Here is a 17,005-nt window from a genome sequence, read left to right as displayed (position 1 = left end):
ATGCTACTGTGGATGCTTTGGACAAAATGAAAAAGAAAAATGGTATTTTTCAATACCATTTGAAATCATGAAAAGACTATAACCTTGCATTCAATATATGGGTCAAGGCCTTTAAAAAAAATAATTTCTTTTTATTTGGATATCTAACTTGGGATTCAAGGTTTAATTAGGAATTTGGTCATTCATCACCATTTTCATTGGTAGAAATTCTTTGGTGGACTTGGTTGTTGACTTAGTAGTTCACATCAAGCCATATGGACCAATGTTACTAAGGATCTTATTAATTCTTGTTACTGACAGCTAGGGTTGTAGCTTAAGAAAATATCTTCAATCAAACAAATGATAAACCAGCAAACCCAAGTCTCGAACAAGAATCAAATTTCGCATACTAGATTTTCACCTTATCCTTTCTCTATTATTTTTTCAAAAAAATTTCCATTAATGTTAAATTATTATTAAGTTGCATATTTTAGTTGCTTGAATATCATTATTTAATAAGGGGCCATGGGGTGTTATGTAATCCAAGTAGAAATTAATAATGACTCTTTGTGCAATTGTTTAGCCTACATAATTATTTATTTTTTCTTTTTTCATTAAGACAACACTTGTAGCATCAAATTCTGGTTTCCCTCATTGGATTGAAGTAGTTATAGCAGAAAATGTAATGTGCAAAACCATGGCTGCTACATGTAACTCTATTGATATATCTAAATCAACTATCCCTTTTTGTCGAAGGTGAAAAATGATTAGTACTAGTACATTAAAATAAGAACTATATGTTGCGTAAGGAAAAGATTTAATATTGCAACATATTAATAGAAGGGCATAAACTAAAATTATCCATATATAAAGGTGTATAGGATTTTATTGTGATTCGATCAATCATGCCTACCTTCACAGATGCAAGATAACATTTCACAATATGATAGAAAATATTACAGAGGATACAAATAATTACAACTATTGGATTTCAAAATATTTAACGTTTTCCACTCTTTGTATTTTCATTCTAAATCATGAGTTATTTTGCTCCATTCGGTGTCTCCCACTCTTCCTCGTATCTACACCCTAAACCGTAAGGCCTCTTACTCTATCAGATGTCTTTTACTCTTTTTCACATCTCTATCCATAATATGTAGTCTTTACAAACTGACCTCTATCATATCTCTTCTCATAACTTTTTCAACTTGATCATAACCTAAAATATTTATAGAGATACTCCTATTTGCTTTACTTATTCTATAAAGAATCTAATTACGATCACATATCAACCTAGGAAACATTTTATATAATATTCCTCTTTGACCGCTGGATTTGTAATTTGCTTCGCCTCGGCATCATTGAGCACGACATGGACAGACAACAATTTTCTCTTCAACTTCTTGAGGAGTGCATGATTGAGCTTATGCCCCATGATGAAGTTGAGCACCTCGCGAGAAGCAAGTCTGTGAAATAGAACTTGGAGAGAAGCTGAAAGAAAAACACCTCCAGCCAAAGCCCCATCCATGTCTGTTTCTCTGGCAAAAGGAAGTGAAAGATGAATCAAGGAAGAAAGTAAGCACACCCAATATGAAACCTCCAAACTAGAAAAGATTGGTTCAGGCAAAGTTTCCAATGGTTGAATGAATTATTGGACATCGTGGTAGAGCCCAGACTTCTGCATTGTTATTGTTGACAAAACATCACAGCTCAATGGTCCATGAAAAGAATACAAGGAGAAAGGAAGAAAAGGAAAGGGGATGTAAACGAAAGTCATACATGGATATGTGAACTTACAAATCCTATATCCTTTTATCAATAAAACAGTTGAAATATTTTACCATTTTTATATTAAATCATGATAAAAATAAAATGTAAATTTATTAATATTTTTATTTTATTAGTTCGTAAATTATAATATTTAATTATTAAAAAATATATTATTTGTCAAGAAAAGAAGAAGTTTTTTTCTTTTCTTTTTTCTTTTTTAAAATTTTACATGAATATTCAATATATTCATTTTAAATAATTAATGTTATTAAAAATGGTATTTTTAATACTATTTGACATCATAAAAGGACCATAACCTTGCATACAATATATGGGTCAAGGCCTTTCCAAAAAAATAATTTGTTTTTATTTGGTCATTCAACACCATTTTCATTTATTGAAATTCTTTCGTCGACTTGGTTGTTGACTTGGGAATTCACATCAACCCATATGGACTTTAGATTCCCCACCAGAGATGAATGAAAATAAAGGCAAATATGAAAGGCAAGTGGTGGTGGTAAGAAGACTCTTATCAATAACTTTTGTCAGGTATTGGAGCTTAGGGCGGCTGTTGACCAATGTCATCCTGAATCTTATCAATCCCTGTCACTGACTGCTGGGGTTATAGCTTAAGAAAATATGTTCAATCAATCAAATGATGCATCTGCAAATCCAAGTCTCCAGCAAAATTCAAATCATTATTCACATCACAACCTTTTTTGAACCCATATGCAAGCAAGAAGACTGCTCGTGCTGCTTGGTGTTAACCAAGGATGAAAATATTGATAATCATGGATATATCGGTACTTGGATTTTATGAATATATTGGATATATCGGAGATATATCGACAGATATTTTGGCACAAAATATCGATAGATAAAAAATTTATCAAAACTTATGAAAATGTAAGAAAAAACTCTTAAAAATGAAATTAGAAGTATAATATACATTTTAAAGTTGTTTTGTTGAAAAATTAATATATATATGATATGATTTACGATATTAAATTTAATTATATAGTGTCGGCTAATAAGAAATGTGAATTTTTTAAGTGTAGATTCATTATGAAGTTAAATTATTACAAATATACTAATTATATAATTTAAATATATTACTATATTAAGTTAATTTACTTACCTCTATTGAAAATATATTAATTAATTGTAAAACTGTACTAATTTAAATTCAATGTTATATTAATTTAAAAATGTACTAAGTTAATTTATTCTCAATATACTATTATTATACTTGAATATCAAAATAAAATAAAATAATTAATTTAAAACTAAATTATTGAAAATTTACTAATCAAGTTATTTAAATATATTTATGATTTTTATTTTAAAATATTGGTACATTTTGATACAAAATATTTTTATTTTAAAATATTGATAATTTTATTTATGATTTTATATTTGTTTTATATTTAATTAGTATAAAAAATAAATTATAAGATAATTAAAATTAACTTATTTATAATAATTTAATTTTTTACCAATTTTTCACTGATATATTATATCCAATATATCTATGAAATTTTAGCGATTTTTTCCCATTTAGGATCGATATTTTGCTTGTATCACCGATACATCTATGACACCGATATTTACGGATATTTTCGTCAGATGATATATCTTACCTATATATCGTATCCACTTTCTCCGATACAGGATATATTGGCGATATATCTTGATATTTTCTTCCTTGGTGTTAACAGGGTTAGCTCAATTTGTTGAATTTGTAGTTTAACATCCACACACAAATTCTTTCCACATCATTTGATGGCCCTTTATAGATTATATATAAATTCAGAGTACTTAGGATTTGAGGGCCATGAAGGGAAAAAAGACAGTGGTAAAAAAGGAAAAAAGTAGAACTGTAATTAGCTTGGCCCTTGAGAAATATTTTTTGGTCACACTGTTCCATCATTTGGCCTAAACCAAAATCCTCAATATGTCAAAGCTATGTTGTACAAAATTCCTTACAGGCTAATATTTGTTGACACACTTCTCCCATGAATACATAAGCCGGTAGTATTAGAGCTCTCCACATTACTGAGACAGATTGGCTCCTGTCATGAAACATTTGATTTTTCCAAGAAAAGGAAAATTTTGTCCTAGTTGAGTTCCAATGACCCGTCCTTATATTTGCTTGCGCAATTCTGGAGTTCATTCTCTCCCTCCTTAATTGTCTAAGAATTGATGGATGCTAATCTTAAACCGTCTGGCACTAGCGTACCCTATGGAGATGGAAAACATGGTAGTTAGGTGTGGCGAAGAAGTCTCAGAGCTCTTGGACCTTTTGAAGAGGCAGGAATTGAAGATATTGTTGAAATCATGAGTGGATTTTCAAGAGGTTGTGAGGAAGCCGCCAACATCGACAAGTTTCAAGCGAGGAAAGCAGTTATGAGCAGGATGTTGGTGAAGAGCCTGCAAGCTGGGGATGTCGTGTTTGAGAGAATATCCCATGCTGTTTATTTGGCTGCAAGAGGAGTAGTGCTTGTAGGGAAGGGCCCTCAAGGAAGAAAATTAGCAGAAATGGCACTCTGGCGGGTGAGAGCTATTGATATGATTGATAGAGTGGTGGCAGCTGCTGTAATATTGGTGGCAGCAGCCACGGTGTCGGTTAATATTCATGGGCAATGGTATACATATCTGACTGATAACATGTGATTGGTTTGACATGAAGAAGAATGAAGTTAATTACAAGGTGGAAAGAAGAAAATAATGCACACACCTGTACATAGTAGTGGGTGTACATTTATGTTTTAAGTATGAACACAGGATGGAAGGTTGTTAATATGAAGAAATATTTCATGAATAGGAGAAAGGGATGTTGTAAATAATATTTATAACTTAATTGAATGTTTCTTTTCTATTCTGATTCAACTCCCTTTATTTTCTGTCCAGACTCCAAAGAAATAATGTCTGTCTGTATGTCTGTTAATAACATTTGGGATATAAATAATTGCTTTCATGTTATAACCAAAAGTTCATAGTTGTTAGAATGGATTTGGTTCAGGTAAGGAAGGATGGAAACAAGGCAAAAGCTTGTGTAATCTCTGTAAATCATTGGTAACATAGTTCTGGAAATTCCAATTGAAGTAATGTTTGACCACTTTTTTCTGGATTAGATACCTTAGAAATGAGAACTTGCACAGAGAAGTGAATTTGGTATTGCATGAAGAGAGTGAATAAGCTCAACATAACACCATTCTTCATTCCTTCACAAAATTAGGAAGTTTAAATGTGAATGGATCAAGTTACAGTATTCTTCATGATGTATGAATCTTTCCACTGATATAAACAATGAGAACCAAGATGGAAATTGGAATTCCTTCAATGAACAACAGCAACTTCCTCACTTTGGTGCTCCCTACCTTCCATCCCCAACAATCTTTGTCACAATTTTATGACAAATTAAAGCTACAAACTGATTACTACTCAAAAAGTGCTATTTGATAGCTTATAATTAATCCTTTTAAGCACTTTTGAGTAGTAGTTAGTGCCTTTTAACCCAATTAGCATGTTAAGGCCCCTTTCAATCAATTCTAATCAAATTGTGTAAGTTTTGGTGTTTTTGTTAGTATTTTGATCACCAAAGCATTATGAGATTGAGGAGAGTTATATGGAATCCTTGGCAATTAATGGGAAGCTTAGAGGAATGAAGAATCAAAGCCTTGAAGCTCTTTTGCCATAAGCAAAGTGGAAGTGCAAAAGGGGAAGCAAAGAGGATTCAGCTGTGGAGCACTCTTGATGACAGTCACTGCAGCTAGTTTTGGAGCACTTCCTGATGTCCAATTTATGCATACAATATGTCATTTGAAAGCTTAGGAAGTCAACAATCCAATGCTTCAAACCGTGTGCAATTTGGATTTGAAATGAGGAAGTTACAGCCTTTGGAAGACAACTGCTCCAAGCTGAAGGAAGAAAGGCTTCAGAAAAGTGCTGCGAAATCACCATTCTTGTTGCGGAATGGTTTCGCAGCCTTTTTGCACAGTGCTATGGAGTTCCCCTGAAGCTTCACGCCGCGATGGAGGCCAAACACCACATGATGGAAGTCCACTTTGCAAAGGTGTTGAAGCAGCTGGCTGCTATGAAGAAATTTCGCAGCTCCTCTTGAGTACCTGCGAAATTTCGCAGGCCTCATCTTTCACCTGCGAAGTGGTCCTTAGTGCTTCCTGATATTTGTAACCGACTCTTGGAGATATTTTTCATTAGATTTTTGTTGCTTAAATGCCTAAATTCTCCTTGTAAGTCACCAATGATAGATTTCCTTAGCTTTTAAGTTAGGAATTTGGCAAAATATCAGGGGATAGCTGTAATTGTATATTTTTGGTTTAAATGGAGCCCGAGGAGCCTGTTCTAAGGGGCTGGGTGATGAACCTTTCGAAAAAGTTTCAAAACAAGAAATATACAAAGCTTGAGTTTTGCTTTACCTGGTCAATTTGATTGTATTATATTTATTTTAACTTGGTTATGCACTCTCTGAGGAGCTTTCCCCAGAGAATGAGTAGCTAAACCTTTTAGTTCCTTGGAGTTAAGGTTGCCGGGAAAGGTTCCAAGTGCAAGAATCAGAAGCTTTGTGGTTTCAGCTATGAATGAAGAGTAAGTGTGTCCCGTGAATGGTTTCTAATGTTTTTAGTTAACTTAAAACACCTTGGAGTTACCTGGGCCAACACTTGGTAAGGCAAGTGATCTCTAACCGTGGAGATGCACTAGTTTACCCCTTGCGAGCCTCTGGTAGGTGACTTGAAGGTAGGATTTTCTAGAATAGCCAACACTTGGTAAGCTTTTGGACTCTTAGGAGACATCCATTAGTTACCTCTTGCGAGCTTTTGACGGGTAATCCAAGGTTAAAGATCACCTTGAATGGTAAAAGGCAAGTGAGAGGCTCAAACCATTGCAAGTTGCATCAGTGAGAGAATTAAAACTGAAATCCAATTGAGGGATGCATTTATGCAGCACCTGTTAGAGAATTGACTTTAAGTTAATTCTCTAATGTGAGGAAGTGAACTAAGTGACCGGAGCTATGCTTTTGCATGAGGAACCTCCCCTGTATACCTGAATCTCCAAGGAATGTTTTTCTTCTTAAGTTATTTTCATCACTTGTTGTGTTGTTAATCTAAGTCCAACTCTTTCTCAACCAAAGTTCATGTTTTATTTCTTAAGCTAATCTTTAAATGAAACAGCACCAATTCACTTTGAATTGGTATCATTTTCAACTTGAGTACCCTTCCCAGTGGAACGATCCTAGAGCCACTATGCTATAGTAGCTTTGTATTTGCTACCCTAGTTCATGGTGTTATAGGTTAAAAATTTTGTTGATTACAACTGCCATCAAGGAGCACCAGCTGGACATACATCAGCTGAGACACCAATTAGGCATGAATCACAAACACCTTAGCTACTGAAAAGTATAAGCCAAAAGAAAAGAACCCAGTCACTTTCTGGTTAGTAATAAGATGTCATACATTTCAACCACATAGAGCCTACAAAATGATTTAAGAACACAACTTGTAATTTGTAGATTGGAAGGATAGTCTCCATGGTTGGAGAACATACAAGTGGCTATGAATGTATAATTCTTGAATAGAGTTGAGAAGTGTATGAAGATATTAGGAGCTATGTGATTGTTCATATATCAAGATGGTCTGTGTCTTTGCTACTGTCTTCCATGGGGAGAGCCATGGGGTACTGTTTCATTGGAAAGAAAGATCATTTCCAAATGTCCAGTGAGAAAATCAAATTGAAAGCCTGCAGTGAATATCAATAAATTAGCCCATGGAGAACCTGAGGCTCATGAGTATATATAAAGAAGACAAGTGACTTATTATACCCGGAGAGCTGCTTGGCACCATGTCTTATGACCATGGCAACAACTTAAAAGTTAATTTGTGTACAAGGACATTTGAGACCAGAACTGACAATTCAACTTCCAAGTTAATTTGTATATTGAAGCACAAGATGTTGAACATCAACTTCTGTGAAGGATCAGAATTTAGGGCAAGTAGATATGCCCTAAAAGGAACAGTTAGATGTCAACCACAACTGAACTGAAATTGGCTAGATCGAAATGGTACTTCAAACACATATTGAGAGGTGCTTTGACTTCTTCTATGTCTCTGCCTTACAAGGAAGAAAATACTTCAAAAAATCCACATAATCATTGGTAAGTACAAGAAGACCCCAATATTCTGTGTCTGTTTTCAACTGCTGTGTTGGAAGAAAAAAAAAAAAAAAACCCTCTAATTGAAGGAAGGGGGCAAAGTAGCATAAGATGCTACTTTCCCATGCCAGTCTTTTGTATTATGAAGCTTTGAACCATCCCAACCCATAGGATATCCATTAATCTAATAGTTCATCATGACTTGCAAAACGCAGGTTTGCATGCAACAATGACACTAAACAATAAGGATTGATGCTAGTTTAGCTTATCAGAGAAAAAAGGACTACTGAGTCAGACATCTGTTTTCCATTGGAGATGATGCCCTAATCAAGAAGATTAAAGGGTGATTGGAGTTTGAAGTGTCATAACCACCTGAAAGAAAACAATTGCAAAGACATGGACAGATGCACGTAAAATGTATGTATCCACTAACAAATGGTTAATTGAGAGGAAGACATCATTTTTGAAACCAAAAGTATTTAGGGCTTCTTAGCTTTGGTAGTAACACACCCAACATCTCCTTGTATAATACAAATCATCTTCCTAGAACTAAAACAGCAGCATCTTCAGGCGCCTTTGCAGAAGCTCTTAGCACCAGTTAATGAAGGTGACTCATGAGGGATGGTCAAAGGACAGGCTGAGATATCTGAAACAGAAGACATGTTTATTATCTGTCTGTGAATAACTAGTCAGAGGCATGTTTCGGTATCATTTGGGGTATAAGTTAATGGATTTCATGTTCCACCTTTAATTTTCTATTTCTTATTTATTATATGCTGTGACTTGTCATGATGATGACTCCTATCTTCTTTAATTGCTTAATCCTTCATGACCTATAAGCTAAAGTACATAGCTGTTGTGGGACATGGGAAAAAGGCAAAAGCTGGTGTGATCTTTGTAATTCATCACTAGCAATGTTCTGGAAAATTCCAATTAAAGTAATATTTGATCAAGTCTTGCAGATTAGGTACCCTAGAACTAAGAGCTTGAGCAGACTTGTCTATTGCATAAAGAGAGTGAAGAAGCTTAACATAACGTCCTTCATTCCTTCTATTCAGAATTAGGAAATTGAATGAGAACGAATCAAGATACAGTATTCGTCAGGATGTCAAAATCTTTCTAAACTTCTTACTCTGCTGATACAAACAATGGGAATTCCTCCAATGAGAGAAGCACAGGAACATTGTCAATTCTAAGAAAAGGATCCTGGTTCTGATTTCTGAATAGGGGACATGAGAGTGATCTAAGTGATCATCCCAACAGCAACACCATGTATACAGAAGACCTAAGAAAGACCAAAACAAGAACAAAATGACATCAAAATTAGGAAAGAAACAAATGCAGCAAAATCATAACAAAGATGCTATATTCTTGTATCCTTGCCTTTCAAATGTGACTAATTGCTGATCTCTCACTTTATGCAAGCAGAAGCACAACAAACACCATCTCTGGTAAAATGCTGACTGCCAAACCAATACAGAGCAACCTCATTCAAATATGACCAGACTTGACCAATTCAGTACCAGAAACATAGAAGCAATTGTAGTAGCGTCCTTGCCATCTCCCTGTTTAATACCAGTTAAGGTTTTAGGCACTGAAAGAGAAGAACCTTCCTCACTCCACCTTCCATCCCCAACAACCTTTGCATTAATTTTGTTACAAATTTAAGTAACAAATCCTTATTGATTGAACAGCATAAGCCAAAAGAAAACATACCTGTTTCTTTCTGGTTAGGTATAAGATATCACACATTTCAACCTCATACAACCCACAAAATGATGTAAGAACAACTTGTATTTTGCAGATTACGAAGAGCGTCTCCTCTGTTGTACCCTCAGAAAATGGGCCAAAGGAATTAAAATATTTCTCTGACCATAAATGTGCCCATGTATGCTTATGTAAGAGAAAATCAGAAATCAGCCTTGCCCATTCGAAAGGTAACGTAATTGAGTCATGGAGAAAATATAAGTGACTTTGCTTGGTATGAGCTACTTGGGAAGAAATCTTTGTTCATTCTTGATATCTTTGTTCCTGATTTGTACCAAACAAACAGAGCATAAAATTGACTTTCGTTAATCTATAATTCTTGAATAGAGTTGAGAAGAATATAAAGATTCTTATGATTGTCCATGAGTAGAGCTATTGTGATTGTCCAAGGGGAGTTGACCTTGGGTGTTGAAAATTACCAATGAAAGAGTTGAGGGCATGTTTGTGTATTAGGAGTTTATTTAATAAAACAATTCACTTATTATACCTCAAGAACTGATTGGCACAATGCGTTATGACCATAGGCAACAACATCTTAAAAGTTTGTGTATTAGAAGACTTGATACCAAAACCAATAATCAAATCTTAATCTTGAAGCACAAGATGTTGAAGATCCACTTCTTTCAAGGATGGAGCTCAGGACAAGTAGATGTCATGCACAACTGACCTGAACTTGGCAAGGTTGAAATAGAACAGTTCCCAATGACCAGAACCTAGGGGTGCTTTGGCTACTTTCTTCTGCAAGTACAAGAAGTCCTCAATATGCTGTATCATGACAATGCAAGGGTGAATGAAGAGGGTAAAGTAGAAGCAGGTGCCATTCCAAATAAACAATTGAATAATAGGCTCTTTTGGAGGGATCCCTTTTTCTAATTTCATAAATTCTCAAATTCTAATTTTGTTTCAAAGTCACAAATGTAAAATGCATTCATATAAATTATTTCTATTTACCGGATATATTTCTCATTATAAAAAAAAAAATGTGTTTCTCATAAGAAATCTTTAGGTTATGTATTGGTATTCCACAACAAATACATAAACTTGTAAAACCTTTTTCGTCTTAATATTCATGTAATTTAGAGGCCCAATAAGGTTAATAAAGTCATCAAATTAAACCTTTGGTAATGATACCTTTTTTTTAGGCATTGCCTTGCAGCATGGAAATGTTGCAATTGTCCTTACAATATTGGCCTTTTTAGTAAAAATACACTGGCCTTATAGCACCTGTAGAATGATGCGCAAATGATTGTAAGAATGGCCACGAAAAGGGATCAATAAGTACAAATCTAAAGTAGGCCACGAAAAAGAAATAAAGCAATTAAAATGTTCAACTGACCATAAACTACCAGAAATTCGTCCATGCCTGCCTGTATCACAGAAATTCATGGACAAATTCAGGAATCACCATTATAAAGGTTAATTGAATGAGCCATTGAAATATTTCAATCGTCTATGTTAAAATGCAAGTACCTATTGTCAGTCTTCCTCCACACCTCTTCACTTCTTTGTTTCCAGTCTTGTAGCATAAGAGAAAAAAAATCTGGAGTCAAAGGGCAGAGTATTTTTGCACACTCAAATCTCCAACAACAGGGCAGCAAAAATGGACGCAGGGCATATTGCAAATTTCCAATGGAATAGTCTCAGAAGTGTGTTTGCTGCTGCCTTTCCAGGGGGAGACTCATCAAATATTGTTTCACTGGAACACAAGTCTCTTATACGTGGAGGGCCACAAACTTGTGTTAACCTGAGAAACATAAATATATTACCACAATAGAAATGATTAGAAATTCAAACACACAAGTTTGGCTACTTTAATAAATTGGCACATCAGTTATTTTTTTATTTTTTAAAGTGTGGAACAAGTACCTGACTGACTGTATGGCACACCCAAGTCATTATGTATGTGGAATCACCACCTTCATTAGTCATTAGTCATTAGTATAGCACATGATCTATCAGTATGCGTGGAATGTGAGCTATATATTCCCAATCTTGGCCTTTCTCAAATTGGCACCTATACTCCAACAAAGGACAACTCTGGATTTTCAAGAAAGAGAGGGAGTTTGGCAGTCTCTCTTTTGTCAAGTATTGGAGCTGATCGCAGTTAGAGATAGACAATGTTTTAAGAGAGGTGAGGTGTTGAAGACCTACTTCTCTCAAGGATTCGAGCACACGGAGTGAGTACATGTGTAAATTTTCAAGAGAGGTAAGATGTTGAAGCCCCTCTTCTCCGAAGGATTTAAACTTAGGGCAGTTGGAGATGGATAATGTTGTTAGAGAGGTAAGATATCGAAGCCCGTTGTTGTCCAGAGACTTGAGATTCGGAAGATTAGATATGTAAAGAGAGGTAAGTGTGGGGGGCAGTAGGTACTCATTGGGAAATGATTCCATGTCTCGGCATCCATAACTAATTGCAAGTTTTGTAAGAGAGGTCAGTCTTTGCAAACCCCAGTCCACCTGAGATGTGAGTTGGTTGCAGGATGTAATTTGAAGTTCACGCAGGTTGGAGGGCAAACCATCTCTCTGAAACAACAATTCTGGACAATATATTAAACTCAATTGCTGCAGCGACGAGAGTCCGTGCGCCAGCAACTTCAGCTTCCTGCATCTGGAGATCTCATAGTGTGCAGACTCGAGAGCGGGCAATTCAATATATACAAGATCAGGGCACCCATGGATTCGAAAATCATTAAGAGATGTGGGATCCCCCTCTGAAATGGAGATGGAGAGGAATTCAAGCCCTTCAACTTCATGGATGCTCAAATTAGTCAACCGTGGGAAGATGCTTAATGAGAAAGATAATGAGAAAGAATTACAGTTGCAAATACCCCCAATGAATAAAAATTCAAGGAATGGATGGTGGGATCTCAATAGTGCACGCAGGACAAACTCCAGTTTGGTACACTTCCAGATATCTAGTGACTTCAATGTAGTGGGTAAACCAACTCTGTTCAAGGGTCTGGAGAAACGACAACTTGTGATGTGCAAACGTTGGATAAGACAAGTGCTTCTTTGTAGCATTCCCTCCTCCAATGCCCACTCTATCCAATCACATTCTTTGATTATTAGCGTCTGTATTCGTGGTGGTAGCTCCTCCAATTGAGATATGTCTGAAATTTCAATTTCTGAAGTTTGGAGATCACTGAACCCACAAGCTGGCCTTTTCAACCGAAATTTACCATGATACCCCATTTTTCTTTCACGGATTTGAGGAGCTCGGAGGGAGCCCACAAGCAACTCACAACGAATGATTTGAAGTTTCTTCAATGAACGAAGCTGTTTTGGTAATTTCCCACTGAGTTTGGGACATTCACTTATACAAAGCTCCTGAAGACGAGGGAATTCTCCACGTCTGCATCCACAACATAACCATTTCTCCCAGTTGTACATCTTCTTGAATCTTAGAGTTTGTAGGGACGGGAAGGAGGGCTTAATTGTGTTGGAGGAAGAAGCATTCCCATAAAATTCACTACCCACCATTTTAACTCCTTTCATTTGTAAGATAGAAAGATGTTTAAGAGAGGGTAGCTGCCCGAATGGTGGCAATGACGAGCAATTGTTACAATTCTGAAGCTCCAGGTCAACAAGATTGAAGAATGAAGGATCTCCTACCCAATCTGGAAAGCTTAAACCACTAAAAGAATAAATTTGGAGTCTCTTGAGGTTTGTATGTGGCTGTAAGCTGCTGAGTATATCCCTTCTATTTTGCACAACACCACCAACATCAGTGTTCTCATAATCCCACTCAAACTCCAACTCATCAAGGTACTTTTTATCCTTCATATTAGCTTCTAATGCATCCCTATCACATACAACATTCTGCAGCTTTGAAATGACAAGACTTCCCGAAAGCTTCCTCAATGCTCCCAATCTTAACCCACCATTTTGGCCCACAATAAATTTAGAAAGTGATTGTAAATTCTTTAGCTTACATATATCACTTGGCATCTCCTTGACCGAAGTATAACGAATATCAAGGTAACGCAAATTAATCAATTTTTCCATCTTTGAGGGTAATTCAACAAGATAATAACATCTCGATAACATCATTGTTTGTAAATTGTATAAATTACAAACTGATTCAGGCAACTTTTGAATTATTGTCTTAGAAAGATCCAAGTAGCGCAAGCGTTTCAACTTCTCGATTGAATGAGGCACATCAATAATAAAATAATTATTCAAACTCAACACTCGTGCACATTTCATTTCCAATAATAGATGGTGTAGAACTCTATTACTCAAGTATAGAGACCCAAATTTGCTTCTAGGTAAAAACGTTCGAAGACACTTCATTTGAGAAAGTGGATCAAATCTCTCATATAGATCATATTCACTCATCAAATATGATAAATGACGAGTTTTCTCCGAGACTCTGTATATCTTACCATCCTCCAAAGAAACAGAAAATTCTACGGATACCAATTGTGCCAAGTCATTAACGAGGTCGTGCATTACAAAACATGACTTATTTCTTACTGAATTTTGGAAAAATGACTTTGATAGAAGTTCTTGAAAGTAAAAATTACCTACCTCTTCCATTCTTTTCTTGCTTTTTGATTGTTCCAACAAACCCTCTGCCATCCATAACAAAACTAGCTTCTCCTTTTCGAATTCGTAGTCTTTGGGAAAAATTGAACAATAAGAAAAACAGCGTTTTAGATGTGAAGGCAGGTAATAATAACTCAACCTCAGAGCAGGAAGAACCGCATCTGTGGGCAAATCCCATAATTCACTGTTTAATACATCATCCCATTCTCTTGCTTCAACCTTGGAGCGTAAGAGACTCCCCATTGCTTTTATAGCCAGCGGTAGACCTTGGCACTTGTGGACAATCTTTTCTCCGATTGCTTCTAGTTGTGGATGCCCACTTGAGTCTCCATTTTCAAATGCAAGTTTTTTGAACAGGGACCAACCATCTTCAGAGGATAACCCACCTAAACAATGAGTATGGACTGCACGCATGGCAGATGCAACCTTGGTGCTTCGCGTAGTTACAATAATCTTGCTTCCCTTTGCCCCAACTATGAGTGGAGTTCGTAGCGTATCCCAGTCACAAGAGTCTTCGTTCCAAACATCATCCAGGACAAGTAGAAATTTCTTCATATTAATTCTCTCCTTCAGTTGAACCTGAAGTAGATTTAGATCAGTGGTATTGGACGTGGATGAATTGATTGCCTCGAGAATTGTTTTCGTAACTCTGATAGGATCAAATTCTTCGGAAACACAAACCCATGCCTTGAGATTGAAGTGTTCCATCACCCTTTGGTCATTGTAGAGAAGCTGGGCAAGTGTGGTTTTGCCTGTGCCACCCATGCCGACTATGGAGATCACACCCATGGCATCAGTACTCCTTGCATTATCAGACAGCAACAGTTGAACCATCTCCTCCTTAATTTGAGCCCTGCCATAAACAAGAGATTCATCTACCAAAGAAGTAGAAGGCCACCTTCGTGCCAATTTCTCACCAACGCCTTCTTTCAACCCGAGGACGTCTCTGTCTCGTACCATATCTTCTAGTCTATCAATGATCTCCTCCACCCTAGACTCTATGCCCTGACCATCAAATGGTGCGAGAACCCAGGTTGACATGTCCATGATGTTACCCACCTGACTTGTGCTGGTTTGGGACTCCGCAGCTTCCACCTTGTGTCGCAAAGCCTCTGTGGCGATCTCATCCAATATGTCCTCCGCATCATACACGGCCTCTTTAAGCAAGACCAGCCACTTCTTCACATATGGATTTGTAAACTGTTTGACCTCAGCATCGTTGAGCACTGCATGGACGACCAGCAACTTCCTTTCCAACTTCTTCAGGAGCGCATCGCTGAGCTTCTGCCCCCGGATGAAGCTCACAACCTCGCGAGAAGCCAACCTGTCAAATAGAACTTGGAGAGAAGCTGAGAGAAACGCACCTCCAACTAAAGCCCCTGCCATTTCTGTTTCTCTTGCAAAGGTAGTGAAAGATGAATCGAGGGAAGAAGAAAGTAAGCAGACCCAAAGTGAAACCTCCAAACCAGAAAAAATTATAGAGAAAATGCAACTTGTTGACGGTAAAGGAACTTTGAATTCCAAAGTTTTCATGGTAGACCCCCATATGCCAGCTTTCTTTGCTGACAACAAAATGAAAATTTGATTGAAGATTTTCAACCTTCGTACATTGTGATAAAAACGTGGACTTAATTGAAGCTTCATGAAAGCCATCTTCTGACTTTTTCTGGATTTCATTATTGATTAAATGAAAATTTTTGGTTGTAAATCAAGGTATTTTGAGAATTAAATGAGATTTATATAAAAAAATTTATGAAAATTTACTTTTATTATGTGCTTAATATACAAGTAAGGTGAAACTAACAATTTTTTAGGATTAATATAAATATTTTTCTCATCGGATTGATCATCAAACCAAAAAAATTATCAGGTTTTGATTTGGAATGATTTGGAACAAGGGTTAAATCTTGGGGGATCATGATTAGAGAATGATATTATAAATATGTAATTTATATATCAATTAAAAATAACTCATAAAAATTAAAATTATTTATAAATATTTAAAATAATTGAAATATTTTACCATTTTATGTTTAATATTATTATATTAAATCGTGATAAGAATAAAATATAAATTTATTAATATTTTTATTTTACTAGTTAGTGAAAATATTATATTTAATTATTGAAAGAATATATTATAAAAAAATACTTGCAAGAAAATATTTGATATCCGTACAGTAGCGATAGTATTGGATTCTAGCGGAAAATAAATGGAAAAGGATTGGGAGTTGAGGTCGCCTGGGAGTATGGGGGTGGGGGGTCCAGACTCCAGTAATGAAACCGTGCGGTCCTTTTGTGTAGCGTTATGAATGGGGTTACACCACGACCTACTGGATCCAGCATCTATGTGGAAAATGATATCACAATCACTCTTCCCACCGACACCTTATGCCAACACTTCATTGCACGAACAGATTAAAGGACAAAAATAAAAATAAAAAAGTGCTTCCACGTACATATGTAAGGAAAAAAAACATACAATAATAACTCAAGTTTGTAAAATTTAAATTTAATTTGTACATATTTAAAAATAATTAAAATTTAAATATTTTACTATGTAAGGTATTCCGTGTACTTGATCGTCAAGATACTTTTTTTAATGATATAAGTATTATTTTTTACTATCTTATGCATTATCTTTGATGAATGAAGATAAAAAACTTGAATTATTTTTAAAATAGACCCATTTTAAGATTATTAAAGGGAGAAAAAAAAGAAGCCTTATTTGATTATTTGTCGATTCCAAGAAAAGGAGGTTGATATAAATAA

General features: G+C 35.7%; 1 protein-coding gene across 1 annotated transcript; it reads right to left on the bottom strand.

Annotated features, from left to right (window-relative positions):
• Positions 1 to 10,351: 10,351 nt before the first annotated feature.
• On the bottom strand, positions 10,352 to 15,652 carry LOC117925908 (putative disease resistance RPP13-like protein 1). Its single transcript, XM_034845018.1, has 5 exons — positions 11,552 to 15,652; positions 11,156 to 11,429; positions 11,022 to 11,052; positions 10,817 to 10,909; positions 10,352 to 10,450 (listed from the first exon to the last, which is right to left on the bottom strand). The coding sequence occupies exon 1, from the start codon at positions 15,617 to 15,619 to the stop codon at positions 11,621 to 11,623; it is 3,999 nt and encodes a 1,332-aa protein (XP_034700909.1). The 5' UTR covers positions 15,620 to 15,652; the 3' UTR covers positions 10,352 to 10,450; positions 10,817 to 10,909; positions 11,022 to 11,052; positions 11,156 to 11,429; positions 11,552 to 11,620.
• Positions 15,653 to 17,005: the final 1,353 nt, after the last annotated feature.

Source organism: Vitis riparia, chromosome 12 (genome assembly GCF_004353265.1).
Source record: "Vitis riparia cultivar Riparia Gloire de Montpellier isolate 1030 chromosome 12, EGFV_Vit.rip_1.0, whole genome shotgun sequence".
NCBI lineage: Eukaryota > Viridiplantae > Streptophyta > Magnoliopsida > Vitales > Vitaceae > Vitis > Vitis riparia.
Note: the sequence above shows the minus strand (reverse complement) of the source record. Positions and strands in the feature narration are given on the sequence as shown.

What these genes read in the sequence shown, in the direction of transcription:
- LOC117925908 (XM_034845018.1), bottom strand. Translation starts at nt 15,619, where the DNA reads ATGGCAGGGGCTTTAGTTGGAGGTGCGTTTCTCTCAGCTTCTCTCCAA.